The sequence below is a fragment of the Notolabrus celidotus genome, chromosome 4, assembly GCF_009762535.1.
Source record: "Notolabrus celidotus isolate fNotCel1 chromosome 4, fNotCel1.pri, whole genome shotgun sequence".
Lineage (NCBI taxonomy): Eukaryota > Metazoa > Chordata > Actinopteri > Labriformes > Labridae > Notolabrus > Notolabrus celidotus.
Window position 1 is genome coordinate 34,326,663 of NC_048275.1, and position 19,694 is coordinate 34,346,356.

The 19,694-nt window shown below is 40.8% G+C and overlaps 2 protein-coding genes across 3 annotated transcripts in view; both read right to left on the reverse strand.

The window, feature by feature from the left end:
• ncapd3 (non-SMC condensin II complex, subunit D3) overlaps nt 1-6,461 on the reverse strand; it is a 31,685-nt gene extending 25,224 nt beyond the window's left edge. For both annotated transcript variants that reach the window (XM_034681924.1, XM_034681922.1), the window contains exons 1-3: nt 6,333-6,461; nt 1,596-1,768; nt 1,152-1,314 (exon numbers count right to left, since the gene is read on the reverse strand). In XM_034681924.1, the coding sequence (XP_034537815.1) occupies nt 1,152-1,314; nt 1,596-1,768; nt 6,333-6,384 (388 nt within the window). In that variant the 5' untranslated portion in view covers nt 6,385-6,461. The remainder of the gene's footprint in view (nt 1-1,151; nt 1,315-1,595; nt 1,769-6,332) is intronic.
• Nucleotides 6,462-10,450: 3,989 nt separating this feature from the next.
• On the reverse strand, nt 10,451-16,378 carry LOC117811751 (calcium homeostasis modulator protein 2-like). Its single transcript, XM_034682195.1, has 3 exons — nt 16,199-16,378; nt 15,425-16,031; nt 10,451-12,559 (listed from the first exon to the last, which is right to left on the reverse strand). Exons 2-3 carry the CDS (start codon nt 15,974-15,976, stop codon nt 12,146-12,148), a joined length of 966 nt encoding a protein of 321 aa, XP_034538086.1. The 5' UTR covers nt 15,977-16,031; nt 16,199-16,378; the 3' UTR covers nt 10,451-12,145.
• Between the last annotated feature and the right edge of the window lie 3,316 nt (nt 16,379-19,694).

Genomic DNA, 19,694 nt, shown 5'->3' on the forward strand with positions numbered 1-19,694 from the left:
TTACATGTTGGCTGAATATACACGGCTGCTCATAGACCCGCGTTACTTCAACCCTCTGAATCTGATCCAGAATCTGATCCTGACGGAGAGGCGCCTGCAGCAGGACCTTTCTGAAGGATTGGTCACAGATTTTGTGTTTCTTGTGGTTTTATTTGTCAGTATGTTGACGTGTGTCTTGGTACACCGCTACGAACATGTAGCTATGTGGCTATGCTAACTAGCGCTAGCACTTTTCCATGAAAAATAAAAATCATCCACTAGATCTTCAAATCTGCAGACGTGGGGAGTAAAACCGACCTTTGTGTTTATTAAGACAGCCTACAACTAGCATGCCCTCCTAAGCTCCTTGTTAGCACACGTGTGCAGGTAATGAAAAACGGAGGAGGGGTTGAGTTGTATTTTATACAGTCTATGGGCTGAACAAGCTCCAAGCTCTGACTTCAGTTAAAGACCAGATGACGTTGTGACGTATGAAAAACAAAGAAAACTGAAACAGCTCGTTTCACACAAATTTACAGAAAGGTTCTCTACCTGAAACATATTTCAGGTAGAAAACCATTAAAAAGTTGATTTTGCATGATATGTCACCTTTAATGTTAACCTCATTTTATCTAAATGTGTTCTCAAAAATTTCAGTTCAACTTTCTTTCAGTTTGACGTCTGCTGGTTTACATGATCAGAATGAAATGTTTGATTCCTTATCATTTTGTTTTAAAGATTATATTTTGGATGCATCAAATCATGCAGGGACCAGGAATCCAGCCTAAGACCAGTGCGAAGAGGACTAGAGCTTCTGTACATGGGGTGCCTGCTCTACCAGCTGAGCTTATTTGACGCCCTGAATCGTAGATTTACATCAAAACTTTCTGTAACCTGTCTGACCTTTGTTTCCCCCTTTTCTTTGATCTCAGTGATTTTCTTGGTGAATGTAACTTTATCATAACCAACAGAGATGTTTGCAAAAGCTTTAAAAGCATGATCCAGATTGTCATGACAGAGAAATCAATGCATTGATTTAGACATAAGTGAAAAGAGTAGCTGTTCAAGAGTCTTAAGAATAAAAAGTTACTGCAGCAGTTTTAAAGTTGTGACTCAAACGCTACCTTGTGATCACTGGCAGACCTTGCATTGTGTATCTCAGACTTCCTCACCTGGGATTCCCAGCAGCAGCAGGTAAAGTGAGGACGCGTGGAGAGCGCTCACTCTCTGCTGGACGCTGGCCCCCTTCGCTTTCCCCGCCAGAACAAAGGAGGACAGCACAGCCACCAGAGTCTTCACCGACACCCCGCTCTCCCCCAGCGTGGACCAGACACTCTGCAATGCAACATTTTTAATTAAGTAGCGACTGTAGCCTCTTCGGCAGCAACTAGTTCAGTACATTTAAGTAACATAAATTATGACCTTAAGCTACTTTTACTCATATTTAAAATGCAACTACCAGAAAATAAACCCAAAAACAGTTACACCAACACAGACACTTAGAGACATGAATCAACCAGAGGACTGCACTTCATTCATTCACTTGAAAACACAGAGTAATCCTTCTTCTATAATGTCACAATGTTCAGATTGAACCTGTGTTGGATCTCTGTTACCTGTGACGCTCCATCCCTGCCTGCAGACTGCTGTTGCTCAGCGGCATGGGTCAGTAAACACTGGTACAGGTGTTTGAAGTCCTTTACTCCGATGACGACGACGTCTCCTCCTAAGGCGTCATCGAGTTGTTTCCTCTCAGTGAACTCGAGGTCCCACACCTCATCCACCCAGGCTGAAAAACACAACAATTAGCAAGTTACCTCAAACTAAGCTGACAGAACTGAGGACATAATTCAGTCAGAGTAATAAACAGAGTTAACATTGAACTACTCTAGACTTATAGATGCATCAACAGTCTGATGATGGAAACAGTTTGAATACTGTTTCTGAGGCGTTCAAATCACCCAAGATGTAATTAAAGTTATTATATGACCCAAAAAACTTATTGTTACACTATACAATAAAGAAACTGATAACAGGCCTTTCCTTTTACCTGAAGAGACTTGGTTACCGTGTTTATAAATGTGCTCCTTTTATGTTTAGTACAGAAGCCTTAAAAGAACATGATTAAATACATTTTATTTTCTAAGTTATCTCGAGAAAACAAAGATTTTATCTTGAGATCTTGACTTATTTTTGATAAAGGGATCATTTCTCTTTTTTTTCTCCAGAGAACAAACACAAACACATTTTATTTTCTCAGTTTTCTCGAGATCACCATCATACCAGTACCCAAAAAACCTTGCCCTTCTAAACTCAACCACTTCCGACCTGTTGCACTCACTTCATTAATCATGAAGTGCCTAGAGAAACTGATCCTTAACACCATCCTCCCAATTGTCGGACCACAATTGGACCAGCATCAGTTTGCCTATAAGGCCAAAAGGGGGACTGAGGATGCTGTGGCATGCCTCCTTCACTCCCTCCTGCAACACCTCGAATCACCCCATAACTTTGCCAGACTCCTCTTCATCGACTTCAGTTCTGCCTTCAACACCATCCAACGTCACCAGATGATCAGTAAACTCCACCATCTCAACGTCTCTCCACTTCTCATCCAGTGGATACACAGTTTCCTCAGCAACAGACCACAAGCAGTCAGAGTAGGCACAATAACATCTTCAACCACCATCACCAACACCGGAGCCCCTCAAGGCTGTGTCCTGAGTCCCTTCCTGTACACCCTCTACACCAATGACTGCATCAGCCCCTCAACAACCACAACATATTTCAAATACTCTGATGACACTGCCATCCTTGCCCTCCTTAATGACAATAACTCTGTTCTAAATTACCAGGATTCCATCTCCCACTTCACACTATGGTGCACGGACAATCACCTTCAGCTGAACATTTCTAAAACAAAAGAACTGGTCATTCACTCCTCCAACACTCACAGCCCGGCTCACAACCCCATCCACATCAACAATCAAGCAGTCGAAATAGTGGATCACTTCAAATATCTCGGACTCACCCTGGACAATAAACTCAACTTTGATCAACACACCACTGACATTCACAAACGCTGCCAACGAAGACTCTCTGCCATCCGCAAACTCAAAGCACTTTCTGTCGCCCCCCACCTTCTACTGTTACTGTACCAAAGCATCATCCAACCCATTCTCCTCTACTGTTCCCCCTGCTACTACAACATGCTAACTGTCTCCAACAAAAACAAACTCATACACACCACAAACACTGCCACCAAAATCATCCGCCTCCCCACACCCAACCTGTCTGACCTCAACAACAGAGCCATCATACGCAGAGCACACACTATAACACTGGACCCCCAACACCCCCTCTACTCGGTCTTCACACTACTCCCCTCCGGTCGCAGGTACAGATCCCCTTACTGTAGGCGAGTCCGGTTTGGCAGAAGCTTCGTCCCATCGGCCATAGCACTGCTAAACAGAATGTCACTGTAATGTGTCCGGTGTGTTCATATGTGTCCAGTGTGTTCATATGTGTTCGGTGTGTTTATATGTGTCCAGTGTGTTCATATGTGTTCGGTGTGTTTATATGTGTCCAGTGTGTTCATATGTGTTGTGTGTGTATATGTGTCCAGTGTGTTCATATGTGTTCGGTGTGCATATATGTGTCCGGTGTGTTCATATGTGTCCGGTGTGCATATATGTGTCCGGTGTGTTCATATGTGTCCGGTGTGCATATATGTGTCCGGTGTGTTCATATGTGTCCGGTGTGCATATATGTGTCCGGTGTGTTCATATGTGTCCGGTGTGTTCATATGTGTCCTGTGTGTTCATATGTGTCCGGTGTGTTCATATGTGTTCGGTGTGTTTTATATGTGTCCAGTGTGTTCATATGTGTCCAGTGTGTTCATATGTGTCCAGTGTGTTCATATGTGTCCAGTGTGTTCATATGTGTCCAGTGTGTTCATATGTGTTCGGTGTGTTTTATATGTGTCCGGTGTGTTCATATGTGTCCAGTGTGTTCATATGTGTCCAGTGTGTTCATATGTGTCCAGTGTGCTCATATGTGTCCAGTGTGTTCATATGTGTTCGGTGTGTTTATATGTGTCCGGTGTGTTCATATGTGTCTGGTGTGGATATATGTGGGATGTGGTGCACCATTGCTGTGAGGCTGGGTGGATGTTTATGGTTATTGTGTTCATACATGTATTCCTGTACAGACGGTGGCAACAAATCTCCTTATTAAGGACTAATAAAGATCTATCTATCTCAAATTATTTTTCTCGTTATCTTGATAAAACAAAGAAACATTTTTATTTAATTTTTCTCTTTTAAAATCATTAAACCTTTATTTTACCAGGAATATCCCCGTTGAGATACAAGGTCTCTTTTCAATACAACCAGGCAGGTAGGCGGTTTCAAAAACAGCCAAAGTCTCTTTTACAAGCGAGTCCTGGTCCAGACAGCAGCACAAAAAGTTTCACACAGAGAACAAGAAAAAACAACAAATAATAACTATTAGGTCAATTAATACATGAGCAGTGTTGAGTAGTAAAACATGTGCACATGCTGATCAGATGATCCTTTATTCTAGTTTTAAAATCCTCCAACCTAACTAAACAATCCAGTTTTAGGTGAACTTAAAGCTCAGACCAGGATGAGGGATCAAAAACATTAAAAGCACTTCACCAAAAACAGATCGAGTCCGAGGAATGATAAAAACATTTAATCCATGGGACCGAAGATTAGGAGTCAATAAAGAGCATAAATAAGATGGCAGCTCATTGAGTACAGCCTTATAAAGAAAGACATACCAATGCTCCATTCTTCTGATGTAAGACAAGCCAACATTTTCATACAATATACAGTGATGTGTGCAGAATCCTAAACCAAATACAAACCGCAATGCATCATGGTACACTGAGTCCAGCATTTTAAGAGGCTGAGGAAGCGTGCATATAAAGAATATCACCTACAGATAAAAAGGTTAATCATGTCCTTTTAGGGCTTCCGTACATTACAGAACATGTTTTATATATGTTTTCATCTTAATGTCCTTTGTTAACTTTCTGTATTTAATTTTTTTTTCTTTATAACTGTGTTTTGAATTCATGCACCAAATCTAAAGGGACATTTCTCGTATCTAAATCTTCCTGTCACTGACATTTTGATTTAGTGGCAAACAGCCATAAAAAAGATGTTTTTTCAAAGTGTCAAGAGTCAGTTCTGTCCAGGACTGTCCTCTGGACTTCATAGAGGAGGTGGGTGAGGGGAGGACGTGAGCCAAGCCGACATCCATCATAGACAATCCCTCTCACCCCCTACATGAGACTGTGGGGTCCCTGAGCAGCTCCTTCAGCAGCACACTGAGACACCCACCCTGCAAGAAGGAGCGCCACGGCAAGTTGTTCACCCCATCTGCAATCAGACTGTTTAGCAGCAGCACTCACTTATAACTAGTTTATAAATTAACTGTGAAGACACCTGACACCATATGTTGTGCAACAATGCTGCACTGTTGTCTTTTTCTTGTTGTTATACTCACGCTGCAATTTTCTCTGTGCAATAACCTAACTTATCTATGCATAAGTCTAAAGTGTACATATATTTGTTTTTGTTTTTTTTTACCTTCAATATAATTATATTTTAACACTCTAAGCGCATTGTCCATTTCATGTCAGTTGTTGTACACCGCTGTAGCAAAATAATTCCCCCCAATAGGTGATCAATAAAAAAAGTGTATTATCTTATCTTGTTACACGCAGGAATATGTCATCTATTTGATCCTGTAATGTTAGGATACTTATCTCCCACCCAGTGCCTCATTAGAGGCACCCAAGCCAACAACACCTGGACGCGCCCCTGTCATCAGACCTTCAGGGCTGAACTGAAGCCCAAAAACGTCACTACTTTTACAGAGTTTGACGCAAAGTCTTGAATCTTTTGCTAAGATTACAAAAATAACGCCAAAGCTCTTGATGATTCATCCAACCATCATCACAATCAAACACTGTCTCGTTTCAGTCTTCACAAAGTGTCTAAAAACAAAGTGTGTGCGCAGTGATCAGCTGAGGAGGAGCCCAGCCCGCAGTAAGTGTCAACACGTTTACCGAATTCACCACCGACAACACCTTATGAGGTTTTAAGTTGGAGTTTTCGTTTTAACAGTGTTTAACATCTAAACCAGGCCTTTAGTAGATGTATGAACTGGATTTGTTGTGTCCTTAACATGCAGCGCACAGAACCCGGGAAAGTGAAGCTACCTCATACTGACAGTCTGAAATATCCGAGCTGTTCAAACGACAGTCACACAGAAAAACTGTAAATATCGTTCACCTCGCTTAAAAAGTAAATCATATTTACCTGCTGGGATTTCATTTAACCTCAGAAACTGCAGCGCAGATATCAAATCCATGTTGTGTTATATTTTGAATCAGCCCGCTCAGAGCTACTGTACTCATACGCATGCGCGGAAAACTTCTTCTTCTTGTCTTTCGGCCTCCAGCTTAACGGCGCATTACCGCCACCTCCTGCTCCGGAGTGTGGGCCAGACAGTAAACTTAACAAATCCCCCTCCAAAGAAAAAACAAAAACACACACACGTTCATATACTCCCTATACACCCCTATACACTCATTTACCCTTTATACAAACTACCTAACCCCCTCATTAACCTCCTAATTCACCTCAAATCCTCTGAAAAACCTCTGTGTTCAATAAGAAAGCTAACAATACACTGACCTGTGCTCTCTCACCCATGCTCAATACTCCTTTCAATGTGAACTCCCCCACTCCTAATTCCCCTAGCTCCCTACTCATCCTTTCTCTCTGTGTCCCATACTCCCTACACCTGAAAATAACATGCCCTACAGACTTCTTTCTCCTCCTGACATCCCCCACATAAACCTGTCTCATGTTTCCCTATCATTTTAAATGTCTTATCTAATGCAAAATGCCCTAACCTTAATGTTTTCATTACTATCTCCTCTCTCCTATGTTCACTTCCTACCTGAGTAACCCTGACACTTTTCTGTAACTTGTGTACATGCCTCCCTTTCCCCTCCCTGCCCCACCTTTCTTGCCACACTAGGATGATTCTGCTCCATATCTCACACTTGACCTCTACTTTACTGATGTTAATGTGCATTTTGATTATTTCTTTCTTCAAGGCCTTTTAAGCCAGTTCATCAACCCTCTCATTCATTCCCCCTAACTCCCACATGAGCTGGCACCCACAGGAATTTTACCAGACCTCCGTAGTTGCGCAGAAAACAAATTGTCATCTGTGTGTTTAAAGTGGTTTGCGTACCAGACATAAGGCGCATTAATGCCACCGCATGGAGTGGAGACTCTTGAGAAAAGTTTTTCCCTTGACTTAAAGTTCTTCAAAATGTCAAATAACATTTACAACTTTCACAAGTAACATTTATATGAAACCTGTAAATGTTGTACTTGTCATTAGAAGTTTTGGCAAAAATTAAACAAAAGGATATTAGGGTGGCTGGGAAGCAATGCAAATTTACAAAGGATGAAACATTTTTACAAATTTGGAGACAAAATTACATTTTGGAAAACAATTTACATTTTATAAAACAGAATTACATTAAACACTTTTACCAAGAACAAAACCAATTTAAATTTAAGAACACAAATTTACAAAATCAGCAACACTTTTACAAGCAGTGAGACAATTTACAAGCGACGGAACATTTTTTACCATTCCCGAAACAAATTCACAAAATAAATGTATAATGCTTGCTTTCCAATGGTTTATATTTTGGAATTCCAAATCAAATATAGCTGTTTTCGAATCAGACTGAAAAGAGAACAACTCAAAATGTGTTCCGGCCAATCACATCAATATCTGTGGAATTTCAAAATAAAAGGGTTCACTAAATTTCCAATGGTCTTTATTTTGAAATTCCAAATCAGATATAGCTGTGATTGGCAGGAAGACATTTTGAGGTGTTTTTTTTATACAAATTTGTAAAAGTGTTTCATCCTTTGTACATTTTGTTTACACTTCCCAGCCACCATAGGATACAGATTTGAGTGAATGTAACAAAGAACGTTGGGCTGTTATGTGCAGAGCAGGTGGAGACAAATTTGGACCCATGATTCCATTTTGCTCATAGATCAGGGAGAGGGGCTGTTTACACAGCATGAACCATGTTAAACACAGACGCCTAACACACCTTGGAGACCAGTTTTTACTGATTTCTCCTCAGCTTTCACTGGAAACATCTGCACATTTTAGCAGGTACAGAATGGAGCATCAACAACATTAACCGTGACCTGATATGGGAGGTTTTTAACTAGAAGGTGGCAGTGTGTTTTGTTTTCTTCCTCTTGCTCGCTTCAGGGGTGTGTCCTTTTGCCCGTCCTGTTTGTGTTGTACAGGATTGAGTGCCAAAGCTGCTCATGTCTCTCCTCAGCAGTGAGGATCCTGATCATGGCAGCAGTGACACAATGACAGAAGATGTCAGGGACAACTCTTCAGTCTTCTCTCCTGTTGTGATCAATTATCAGGCTGTTGAGACTCTGAAGCAGTATGAATAAACAGATGATAACCTGACCTCCACACTTCGGGTGGATGCTGTGTATAAAAAGCTTGTTGGTGTTTGCATACGCTTTGAAATTTTAATGTTGAGAGCGCTCTTATGAAAATATTTTACTGTTGTTTTAGTGATTCTGTAATAAAATCCACCTCAGTCTCTCTGTACGCACGTGTAGACATCACAACAAACTGCAGGGTGTCATTACAGTGTGTAGACAATTTGCATGTTTGACCCTGAATGACCTCACACACCTGTAGAAAGACTTTAGAGAAAGCATGACGCTGAATTAGCTTTTGTTTCGCAGCCTCTGGTGCAGCTGTCAAGGGGGAAGTCCTGATCCAGAACCACTAATCCTAGACTTGTCAGATCTGGACAAGAATATCCCAGAGAGGCGACAGACTTTTTAGAGCACTGATTCAGATTTGTGAAACCTTTATTCTTCTGACAAAATTCAACCAGGTCCTGATCAAGAAGCACTTCGAATATTGGACCAGGACCTAGTTCAATGATTTCTAGATGTGAAAGAAAAGGAGTGAAATCTCTTTTTCACAAACAAAATGCAGATTTCAAAAAACTGAAAGTGAAATTAAGACACCATCAAGACTTACCTAAAATGACTAACACGTTTCCAGAACAGGAAGAAGCACAGGCGCTTAGCTTTCTACTTAACAGTCAAATCTAAAGCTGAAATCCACGCCACTGGCTTTTCAAACAAACTGTGTGCCTGTGTTATTTTTTACGGTTATTTTAATTGTTCATTTGACTTTTATTCATTCGATTATCTTCTTTATGGTCTATTGTTTGTTTGTTTGCCTGTTGAGTGCATGTTTTATTGCCAACGGCAAACACAATTGTCCCTCACAGACCTTGCTCTGTCAGTGAATCACAGCGCTGGGTGTTTTCATGCCAAAACACAAAGATAGCGTCACGTTCAGAGACCGCAGCTCTGTGTGACAGTGAGAAGTGATTATAGTCCCCTTGCATGAGCTGCCTACACCACTTCCTCAGGGGTTCCCACGTGTAAGTTACACTTCCTTCTCTGCACAGTAACCATAGCAAACAGAAGTCAGAACTCTCAGAGGGTGACAGTGTCCTCTTTGTCAAAAAGAAAATGCTGTAAGAGAAATTAAATTCAAAGGACAGCCTCATAAAGGCTGGCTCAGACAGTCACAAACATGTCTTTAAAACTTTCCCTTGACTTCCAGTGAACATTTGTTTGTGTTGAAATGGAGGGCACAGGATACTGGTGTGCAAAATGTTGCAAAAATAAATAAACAAACAAACAAACAAACAAATAAATAAATAAATAAATAAATAAATAAACAGAAAATAAAGAAACTCAGTCCAAGTAGTTACATTTTCTGCAAACATTAATAACCTTTCCTTGAAGTTGTATGAATGGTCCTGAGGGCTCTATTCTTTTAGCCTCAAGAATGGTATTGGTGCAACAGTTGAGAGGCTCACTGTGGTCCATCCATCCATCCATCCATCCATTCATCCATCCATCCGTCCATCCATCCATCCATCCATCCATCCATCCATCCATCCATCCATCCATCCATCCATCCATCCATCCATCCGACCACCCACCCATCTATCCATCCATCCATCCATCCATCCATCCATCCATCCATCCATCCATCCATCCGACCACCCACCCATCTAGCCATCCATCCATCCATCCATCCATCCATCCATCCATCCATCCATCCATCTTCTCTGGCCTACCCGGGGTCTGTTCAGCAGTCACTCGGGACATCTCTGTCCCCAGTAATGTGTCCCAGCTCCTCCCTCCTGTTGTTTCAGGCTGTATTAGTGTTAGCTTCTCCAGCAGACAAACATCACCTGAGCTTTCTTCTGTAACACTAATCAGACTGTAGTTGTGACGCCATGAAGCTAGTGGTGAACAAAAGGAACCTCATGTTTCAGTTCTGAGTTGTTTTAATTGAGGAGTGTCCCTCCTATACAACAGCATGAAATATTAGACAATCAATGTTCTGTATCTGCTCGATCCAGCACTGAAACACAACATCACTCAAAAACAACGATCCCATCTTGCCTTTATGATCACGGTCTCTGTTTGGAGGACAAAAGCTGTCAAAATAAAACAAAAACAACAAAGTGAATAAAACACTATTATAAATGTACTTTTATTTTCAATAAACATGTAGGCATCAACTAAAACATAGATTATAATATCATTTTTTTTACGTATTAACCTTTACCTTTTTAACATTTCAAACACCTTCCTCTCACACTGTGGGAGTCACAGTTATTGACCTGAAGAGGAAGGTCTGATTTTCTGCCTCATTAACTTAAATTAGTTTGGAAAACTACCTTTTCTATGTCCCCTTTATTATTCACCTTTTTAAATCACTTTTGATGAATCCATTTTTTTCAAATCCAGTATTTATTTATTTGTTATTCATTTTTTTGTAATTATTCTGGAAGTTTTGAATTTATTTTTGTCTTTTTTTGTGTATTCAGATATTTGAATGCTGTCTTTTTAGATCCCTACTCTGAAACATATTTTCATATATTTTTGCATATTGATGCAGCTTGTTTGTTCTGTGTGTCTCTTTAAAAGCCCACTACTGCCTGTATTAGGAGCATAGACTGTATTAGGAGAGAGGTATTTTGAGTGTTGACTGCTGCCCTATTTGATCTTTGTTGAAATGTTTCAAACTTTTATGTCATTTTATATTAAGTCCCTTTTGTTAAATGTTTTAAGGTGTTTTTGTTATTTTATATGGGTGTTGTTGTGGATTGTTGTTAGCCCACAGCACATACAAATATCATCAAAGGTAAAAATGGCCGGGTGATACACTTTGAATGACACTCCCCTCCATGGCCTTCCTACCTCCAAATTTTGTGTCTCTTCAGCTGTCCTCACTAATAAAGTAAAAAAAAAATCTCCCAAAATGAGATAAATAACACATCTAGGGATGAAAAGATACATTCAAGAATATAAATGTAAAAATTTAAACAGGGTAAATAAAAACATAATTTGAGAAGTATTTCGGGATGTCAATTAAGAACGTAAACAATAAACTAATAAAATGAAATAACAAAGAGAATCAAATTAAAGCTCCAGTAAGGAACTTTTGGCTCGTGTAAGTTTTAGCTCCCCCTCTGGACAAAGCGCTACTTCTTTGCTTACCCTGTCCTGTACATGCATTTCCTCCTGCTTTCTGATAACAGTAGAACATTTCACTCATCAAGAATCTTTGATGTGAAAAAGTGAAGAAAAGGTTTTTTTTTTTGCAGGGTGATATTAATCCCCTAGTCTGACAGGTATACCTGGTGGCAGCATAGACAGGTATGAAAAATAACTTATCAGAAGTAATCCGTCTTCTGTCTGATGGTCTTGTTTGCTTTGGTAGATCATAAACAGGCATCAGTGTTAATGTCAGTCTGTTCAATAACCAGCTTCCAACTCCTCACATGAGCTTTAAGACAAATACTTAAATAAATATGTCCTAATTTAATAAAAAGACTATAAAAGATGGTGACACGATCCTTGGTACATTTAACAGCATTTCAAACTCATTTATCTATTACATATTTCAGCAGCTTCTGTCCTCTGTGCATGAACCAGAGTCCAGATCAAACTCATAGTCAGCTGTACATCTCCATCTCTTTGTCCATGGCCTCCACATTATTCTCCAGGCTGTACGTGGCCCACTTGTTGAGCCTGCTGTACAGAGGCAGTCCATTCTTCTCTCTGTACAGATAAACTCCAGTGACTCTGTTCCAGTTCGTGCTGCAGATAGGACTGGCACTCTGGTGCTCAGCCAGCTCGTCCTTCTCCGATTGATCTAAAGCCACGAAGCCGAAGAAGTTCTTAATGTTCTCTGCAGCCAGGAGGCGCGCATGCACAGCTGCCGTGCGCTGGAAGAGGCTCTTTTCTTCAGATCGATACTGGGACCAGTAGTCCTCCTGCTGGTATCCCAGAGGAGAAGAGCAGCGCTTCATACACAGCATCAGGAACACTGAGGCTGACATCACTGCCACCAGCAGCCAGCCTAAGAGCTGAAAACAACAGAGAGTCATGAAGTTAACACCTTAAAGTCTGAAGGCACAGTGTCTGATACATTTGTCCTGGCTGGTTAATGATACCCTTTGTCTGCTCTGCCTGTTTTTGCTCCTCACAGTGAAAAGTTCTGTTTGACGCCTGTCTGTGCCGTGCTGTCTTTACTTTAAAATGACCTTTAAATTAATCACAAACCTGGCAGCAATATTTCAATCATTACACTCAAATGTCTGAGAGGCAGCTTTCTCGTCTCTATTACAGTAATCTGAGAGGCAGAGGAAGAGTGCGTGAAAGAGGTGGTCAAGGAGGAAGAGGAGGCCAGGGAGAATGTGGTCCGTGATGTGGATGAAGTCCTGTGGCCTGACCCAGCACGTAGACATGATGCTGTGGTCGAATGATTGTAGATACTGTCAGCACTTCAGTTTGATTTTGTGGATTACACTGTTATGTGCTTCTCATTTATATTTGTTTTTACTTTATTTTACTGTATACAGAAGGGGGGGAGTGGGTGGGGTTGTTTCTTTTAATTTTTTTAATTTCTAATTTTCTTTTGCCTACCTATGTTTGTCATTCGTGCTATGGCGATCCTATAGAGAGAAGATGTATTTCCTGTTCGCCTGTTTCTTTTGGTCTCTGCTTCCTTATCCTCCATCTGACATCGGCAATGGACATGATCCCTCTCTCCTGTACTCTTCTTCTTGTTGTTTGTGTAAACTTTGTTTTTGGTTTTTGGATTTCTCTGTTGTAAAAAATTATAATAAAAAATTGATCACAAAAAAAAAAAGAAATGTGTTTTAGCAATTGAGAAATACTGTAACAGATTGTAGTTGTACATAAAAACACAGAATCCACACACAGATTGTTGGCTGCACTTGCAGACGCAGATAAAAGTGTAGAGCCTGTAGACGAGAGACTACAATTTGGTATTGAAAGGGTTTTAGTTGCGTGGCTCTTGTTTGAAACATGAGTAGTGTTGGCATTTCAGTTGCCACAGGCTGTCCACAGGAAGACGCTGTGTGCAGAGCAAAAAAGGCCAAACGCATTCCTTTGTAATGCAACCCCAGAACCCATCTGCTGTCACCCAACAAGGACTTAGCTTAAATTAAAGTCTGTAAACAGTTATCTGCATGCATGTGCAGCCAACATTCTGCTCTTAGGCCTCCACACAGCGTGTGATTGTATAAATGTCATGGTGTAATATCATCTCACATTAAACAAGTGAGGCCTTGAAGCAGAACCAAAGCTCTCAAATCATGTGATCAAACTGTGTGATCGGAGTGACAAGCAACACTTGAAACTCTCACAGACGGAAGTCGAGGTTAGAATGCGTGACTACAAAAATAAATATAGCTTAAGCAAAATTATCGCCTGTCTGACATGTCAATAAAAACTGAAACTGTAGAAGTGTCTTTAAAGCAGAATTAGTGGTAGAGCTGTTGAATTGGATTGCATTAGATTACACAGGTGGTCATAAGGTCTACCATTTCATGCATGCAATAAGAGGAAAGGCCATGAAGTTGGGGAATAGACTGTGTGAAAGTACATTGCAGGCCAAACAGTATTTTTAAAGTGTCAGAAATTAATTTGGCCAACAAACAATTAACAACGCCCTCACCATCGACTCCAGTTCACTTCTCAAGTTGCTAATCAGACCGCCTCTCACAGAAGGAAGTCATGGCCGTATTTATACCTGACTGCTGGCTGCACTGTGAGGAGGAGGTAACCATCGCTCTCAGAGTTTATATCATTGTCTTAGCAGGTTGGTTTCTTGATTGAACTCTTGTTCAATTCAGGACTGATCATTCCTGCTCTGTCCAAACGCATCCACTTTATCTTAATCTTTTCTACATCCCATCCGCTAACACACGTGCTTCCCTCTCTCCATTCAATATACCTGTCTCTCAGTCACATCTGTCTTTGTCCTCACAGCCGCATCAGTTCAGTCCTGTACTCTAATCCCTCTTGCTCGTCTAACCTGCCTCTGATAAGGGGAAGCAGCCCTCCTTTAATGATTTCCTTTCTGTGCTCGATGTATTTCCTCTGCAGCTCAGTGAGCTCTGGCAGAAATCACCCTTCATCTTAAAAATAACAATAAACCAAGAAAGCTTATTTTTATTATACTAGTGCACTGACAGGCTTCTAAAGTTTTATCATACTTTAAAGGTAGGTATTTATGCAACCTGATAATATTTCATATTTTCTCATTGTAAACAAATCCCATGTATAGCTTCATACTAACCATGTGTTAGTCTGTCCAGAAACATTTTCTAACTTCCTGTTTGAGGAGCTCGCTGGGTTTCAAAGACACAAATCTTTGACTAGAGCTAAAAAAAATCCACAGTTTCATTGATGTGTTTGTAGTTGTTGGACATTGATGAAGGAATACAATGTATTTGGCTCTGACACCCACCCACCCACACACACACACACACACACACACACACACACACACACACACACACACACACACACACACACACACACACACACACACACACACGCCCACACACACATACATGCACATACATGTATGTTTTGTTTGTTTGTTTCTGCACAGGGGGGCATTTTATCAACAAGAAGAGTCATGAACAGTCCTGACAGATCAGGAAATGTTGTTTCTTCTCAGGTAAACGGTCATCAGATCCAAGTGAAACTGAAACCTTGTGCTTCTTTAAAATATGTTGTGGCATGGAGTGTGCACTTTGTTTGTTTCTGCCTGTTCTGATTGATCCGCACCTCAGTAATGAGTGTATAACAGCAACATTTCATTGTTGTGCAGGGTTGTTACTATGAGAAGGGTTGTGAGTACACAAAAGAGACAAAACTGAGTCAAAAGGAAAACAAGAGGACGGAGAATTCACTACCTGAGATTCATATTTCAGTCGTCGCTCAATTTCAGCCCAGAAGAATTGAAATTTCTCTGGAACACTTCCTTGACAAGGTAACTTTGCCATGACCTCTGCTCCTTTGAATGAGGGGAAACCCTCCACTGTGGTGGCGTTGACAAACTCACTGAAGGCGCAGGTGTACGCCTGGCCCTGCAGCAGAGAGATCACCACCCAGGTTAGAGGAGCCACCAAAGCCTGACCGAAGATGGTTCCCATCATTGCAAAGCCTGCAGCTCCGGACAACTTCCGGCACTTTCTGAGCCGACATTCAGACACCACATCCCAGGTGCTCTTGTTCAACATTATTCCTACGAGGAAAAGTGCCAGGGCTGGCACACCGATGGCAGCCAGGCCATAGCGGTAGTTCCTCCCAGAGGAACATGGACAGTGAAAGGCAAACACATTGTAGGCAGTCTGACTGGCCACAGTGCCCAGAGCAATCAGACCATTAAAGATCATCACATCTTTACTCTTAAAGAAGAGCGACACAAACTTAAAGTTCTCTGTCACGAGTGCATAAGCAGCCATGATCAGTCTTCACTGAGACTCGCTGAAGAGCAGAGAGCTTGATATAGACTTCAGGCTGCAGAGAGAGAAACAAAAGAGAAATGTTAAACACAAAGAGTTTAACAAAATAAGAAAGTATGTGAGAGAAACATGCTGCTTTGATTGTTACAGAGCTAAAAATAAACTCTCTCATCATAGACTGAAAACAAAGAGCCTCTGTAAAAAGAAGTCATGCAAACTCACGCTCCAACAGTGTCCTGAGGCGAGGATGTGACTCAGCCTTGATGTTTCATTATAAATATTCAGTACATCGACGTCTCAGGCAAAACTTTGACAAACAGCTCCAGTCCAGAGAAAAGAAAGAGTAAGACTGAAAAGAGAAACCCGTTCTTTTACTAACAACTCAGAGCGTGTGCTTGCAGTCTGGGCACCAGCGATGACTCACAGTCAGGAACTGCCCGCATGCTTCCTCCCCAGTGGAAAAAAAAAAGTCTGTAAGTGAAAACATGTGTTGAAGTTCACAGAGCAATATGGCGACCAATCGGGGCAGCCCGGGGACTGAGCTGCACATGAGATGAATCACTTTCACTCACACGCACATATGTCTCCCTACACCCTGCACCCTGCTCTGAGTATGCAAAACAGAATCCTTAAAGGGTGCAAAGCATTACCGCCTGCTCACTATACATTATCCAGCTTATACCCAGATACCAAGGAGTTATACAAACAAGTTTCCATCTGGAGATGATTTAGTTAATTTAGACATCATTTATTGAAGCAGCTAAAGCTCATACCGTGTTGCAGTTTGTGTTTGCTTCCTGTCTGTTGTCTTTAATTTGGTAATCGTCTCTTCGACTCAGCTGCTTGTGTGTTTGAACATCCCTCACTAGTTTCTGCACAGTTATTCCTCCTCTCGCCTTACCTTGCACTTAACATAAATTAACAAAATATAAAATATACTCGATATTACTTACTGATGCTAAACATTAATGTTTTTGCCACATTGTCAACAGGTAGAAGCAAATTGGTGGACTTTATGAATATGCTGGACTTCTTTCTGTGTATTGATTTGATACAGCATGTGTGATCCTGTTTCTTGCTATTCATGATGAATAACTTAACATTTAAAACACACTTTACATTTGAAACAAAGCTGAAAGTTCTGTGTTTATAAAACAAATGAGCTTAAAAACCGTTTAAACCAACAACTAATTTACATTTTTAAAAAGTAATATGAGGTTGACTTGTGAAGCAGAGTCTGTTCTACTGAGAGAAAGCTCCTCCAAAGAGAGAAGTCTTCAGGTCTAGTTTGGGGTTTAACAGTCTGTGGTGCCCTCGGCTGGTCAGGGAGGGTATCTCACAGGTGTGGAGCAGCAGAGGTTGAGGACCCAAGTGTACAGAGCTCAGTCCTGAGGAGACCAGAGACAGTTGTTATGTTACCAGAGAAGACGCAAGCAGTACTCTTAGGGAAATATTTAATATTAAACACTGAGGTGGACCGGCTGCCAATGAAGCCAGACGGGCGATCGGGATCCTAGTGGTGCTGGTTTGTACATATTGGAACTTCTGATGAGAAGCATTGCAGTAGAGGAGCTTCTCTGCATCCTGGAGAGCCTGTGAGAGACGGAGCTTTGAGGTGTTCCTGAGGTGGTAGGAAGAGTTCTGGCCCAGGTGTTTGATGTGTGCCTCAAAGGTCAAGTGAGGGTCAATTTCTACACTTAGTTTGGTGATTAATGATGAAAGTGGGATGTTTGGGCCAGGGAAGGATACATTGGTTATAAGAGATGACTGGACCTGGTGTGAACTGAAATAAGCCTCAGTTTTGGAGCTGTTAAGTTGCAGTATGTTGTGATTCATCCACACCTTCATCTCCTCTAGGCAGGTGCTGAGCGCAGATGATGCCATGACTGCAGAGGCAATGGAGTCAGGTTTGAGGTAGAGATGTGTGTCATCAGTAAAGCAACAGAGTGATATTCCACGCCTGGTGATAACATGGGCGAGGGGGAGCATATACAATGTGCAAAAGATGTGACCTTCCTGGACGTTCCGCTTTAAACCAGTTCAGGGCAGCAAAAGGTGCAGTGAAGGTGGTTTGGCGTTTGTTGTGATCCAGCAGTCGATAAGGGGAGGAAGCAAAAATGTCCATGCATATAATTAGTGACCACCACACGTTTAAAAATCTGTACCGCGTACCACAGCAGAGAACTTTTAATAGTCCAGAGCTGAAAGATGACAAATAAAGAGGCCTGCTTGTGTAATACCTGATGACTCACCCTGACTCTTACATGTTACCTCAGGCTCTTTAAAATACTAGACCATTGATTTGTATAGTACATTTAATGACACATTTACAGATCTGTGTTGGCCCTGTGCATTTTAAAGTGTGTCTGCATATTCGCACATCTATTTTCATATTCAGGACTATTTTACCCTCATTTTTAATATGTCCTGATCTGTGTAGACATACAGATTTGTCTACACATTTACAGATCTAATTATATATTTATTTATATTTTTCTACTGATTGACATATCTAGTGTGTACACATCAATAGATCTTTGCACAGATCTTTTTGTTTTTTTCAAAACAATTAACCTTCATCACACTCTCACATCTAAATAAAAAAATGTTCTTTGGTTTTGCACTTTTTTAATCAATTACCAACCTGAATGCACCTTTTTATTTGCAGTCTATGGATTGCACACATACATGCTCTTAATACACAATTGTATTGAGTCTATTCTAATTTTTCAGGTACTTTTGACTTTATTAAACAGGACAGCTGAGAGAGAGACAGTAAAAATGTGAAGCAAAGAGAGAGGGGGAAAACACCAGAGATGAACCAGCGTCTGCTGCAATAAGGATTGTCGCATCTGCATAAACCAAATCTCAACGCACAAAGATGAACCTTCACATTCACTGGAAAAGAATGTTAAAGTAAACACTAACTTTAGTAATTCCATGTAAAACATAAACAGCAGCACAAATCAGAAATACATAAAAGAACTTTCCAGAAGACAGGATTGTATTATGACAATATGTAAGCAGCATATTTCTGTAACACTGAGGCACAACAACAAGATCAACTTTGAAATAATTACTTATGCAGGCAAAGAACAATAACATGTAATGGAGGCATCTGTTATGAATGTTTATTTTACTACTAAGGATCACCAGCACTTTTAACAGCCTACTTTTCTTATTTTATCAATTATCATTAATACAATTTTTATTGTCTTCGAATTAACCTGCAGAAGTGCATCTGAACCTGGACCTAAAACCTCGAGTTGCAGACTGTTGTCTTTCAGGCCCCATCGTAAAATTTGTATATGAACCACTATTTAAATACCTATTTAAAAACATTGAATAAAAAACACACCTGGCTGGGTCCAGGCTCTTATTTCTAAAAGAAGAACCGGAAGTTGTCGTAGATGATTAGTTGTTGTGATCAGGACAGGCACGACCTGATGAATCAGACGCAGCTCTGATCGATAATCACATAAATGTTATCATTAATAATACAGGTATGGTCTCGCGGTCACTTCAAAGTGACAGCACAGGCAGGGGGAAGTCAAAATTAGGATCAACGACATGTGACGCAAAAAGCTGCAGAGATCGTCCGTGAAGGAAGAGCTACCACTCTGATCTGATTCTCCATGACTATTTAAAGAGGCTGGCCCTACACAGTCAATGAGTCTGACACCTTTTTGATATTTAATAGTCCAGGATTTTGTAAAGT

Bases quoted from the DNA above. Each gene is read 5' to 3' on its own strand.
- LOC117811751 (XM_034682195.1), bottom strand. From the start codon at position 15,976: ATGGCTGCTTATGCACTCGTGACAGAGAACTTTAAGTTTGTGTCGCTC. The intron at 12,560-15,424 runs GTAGTGAATTCT...TGTTGTTTTCAG, and splicing joins GACTGAAATATGAATCTCAG to CTCTTAGGCTGGCTGCTGGT.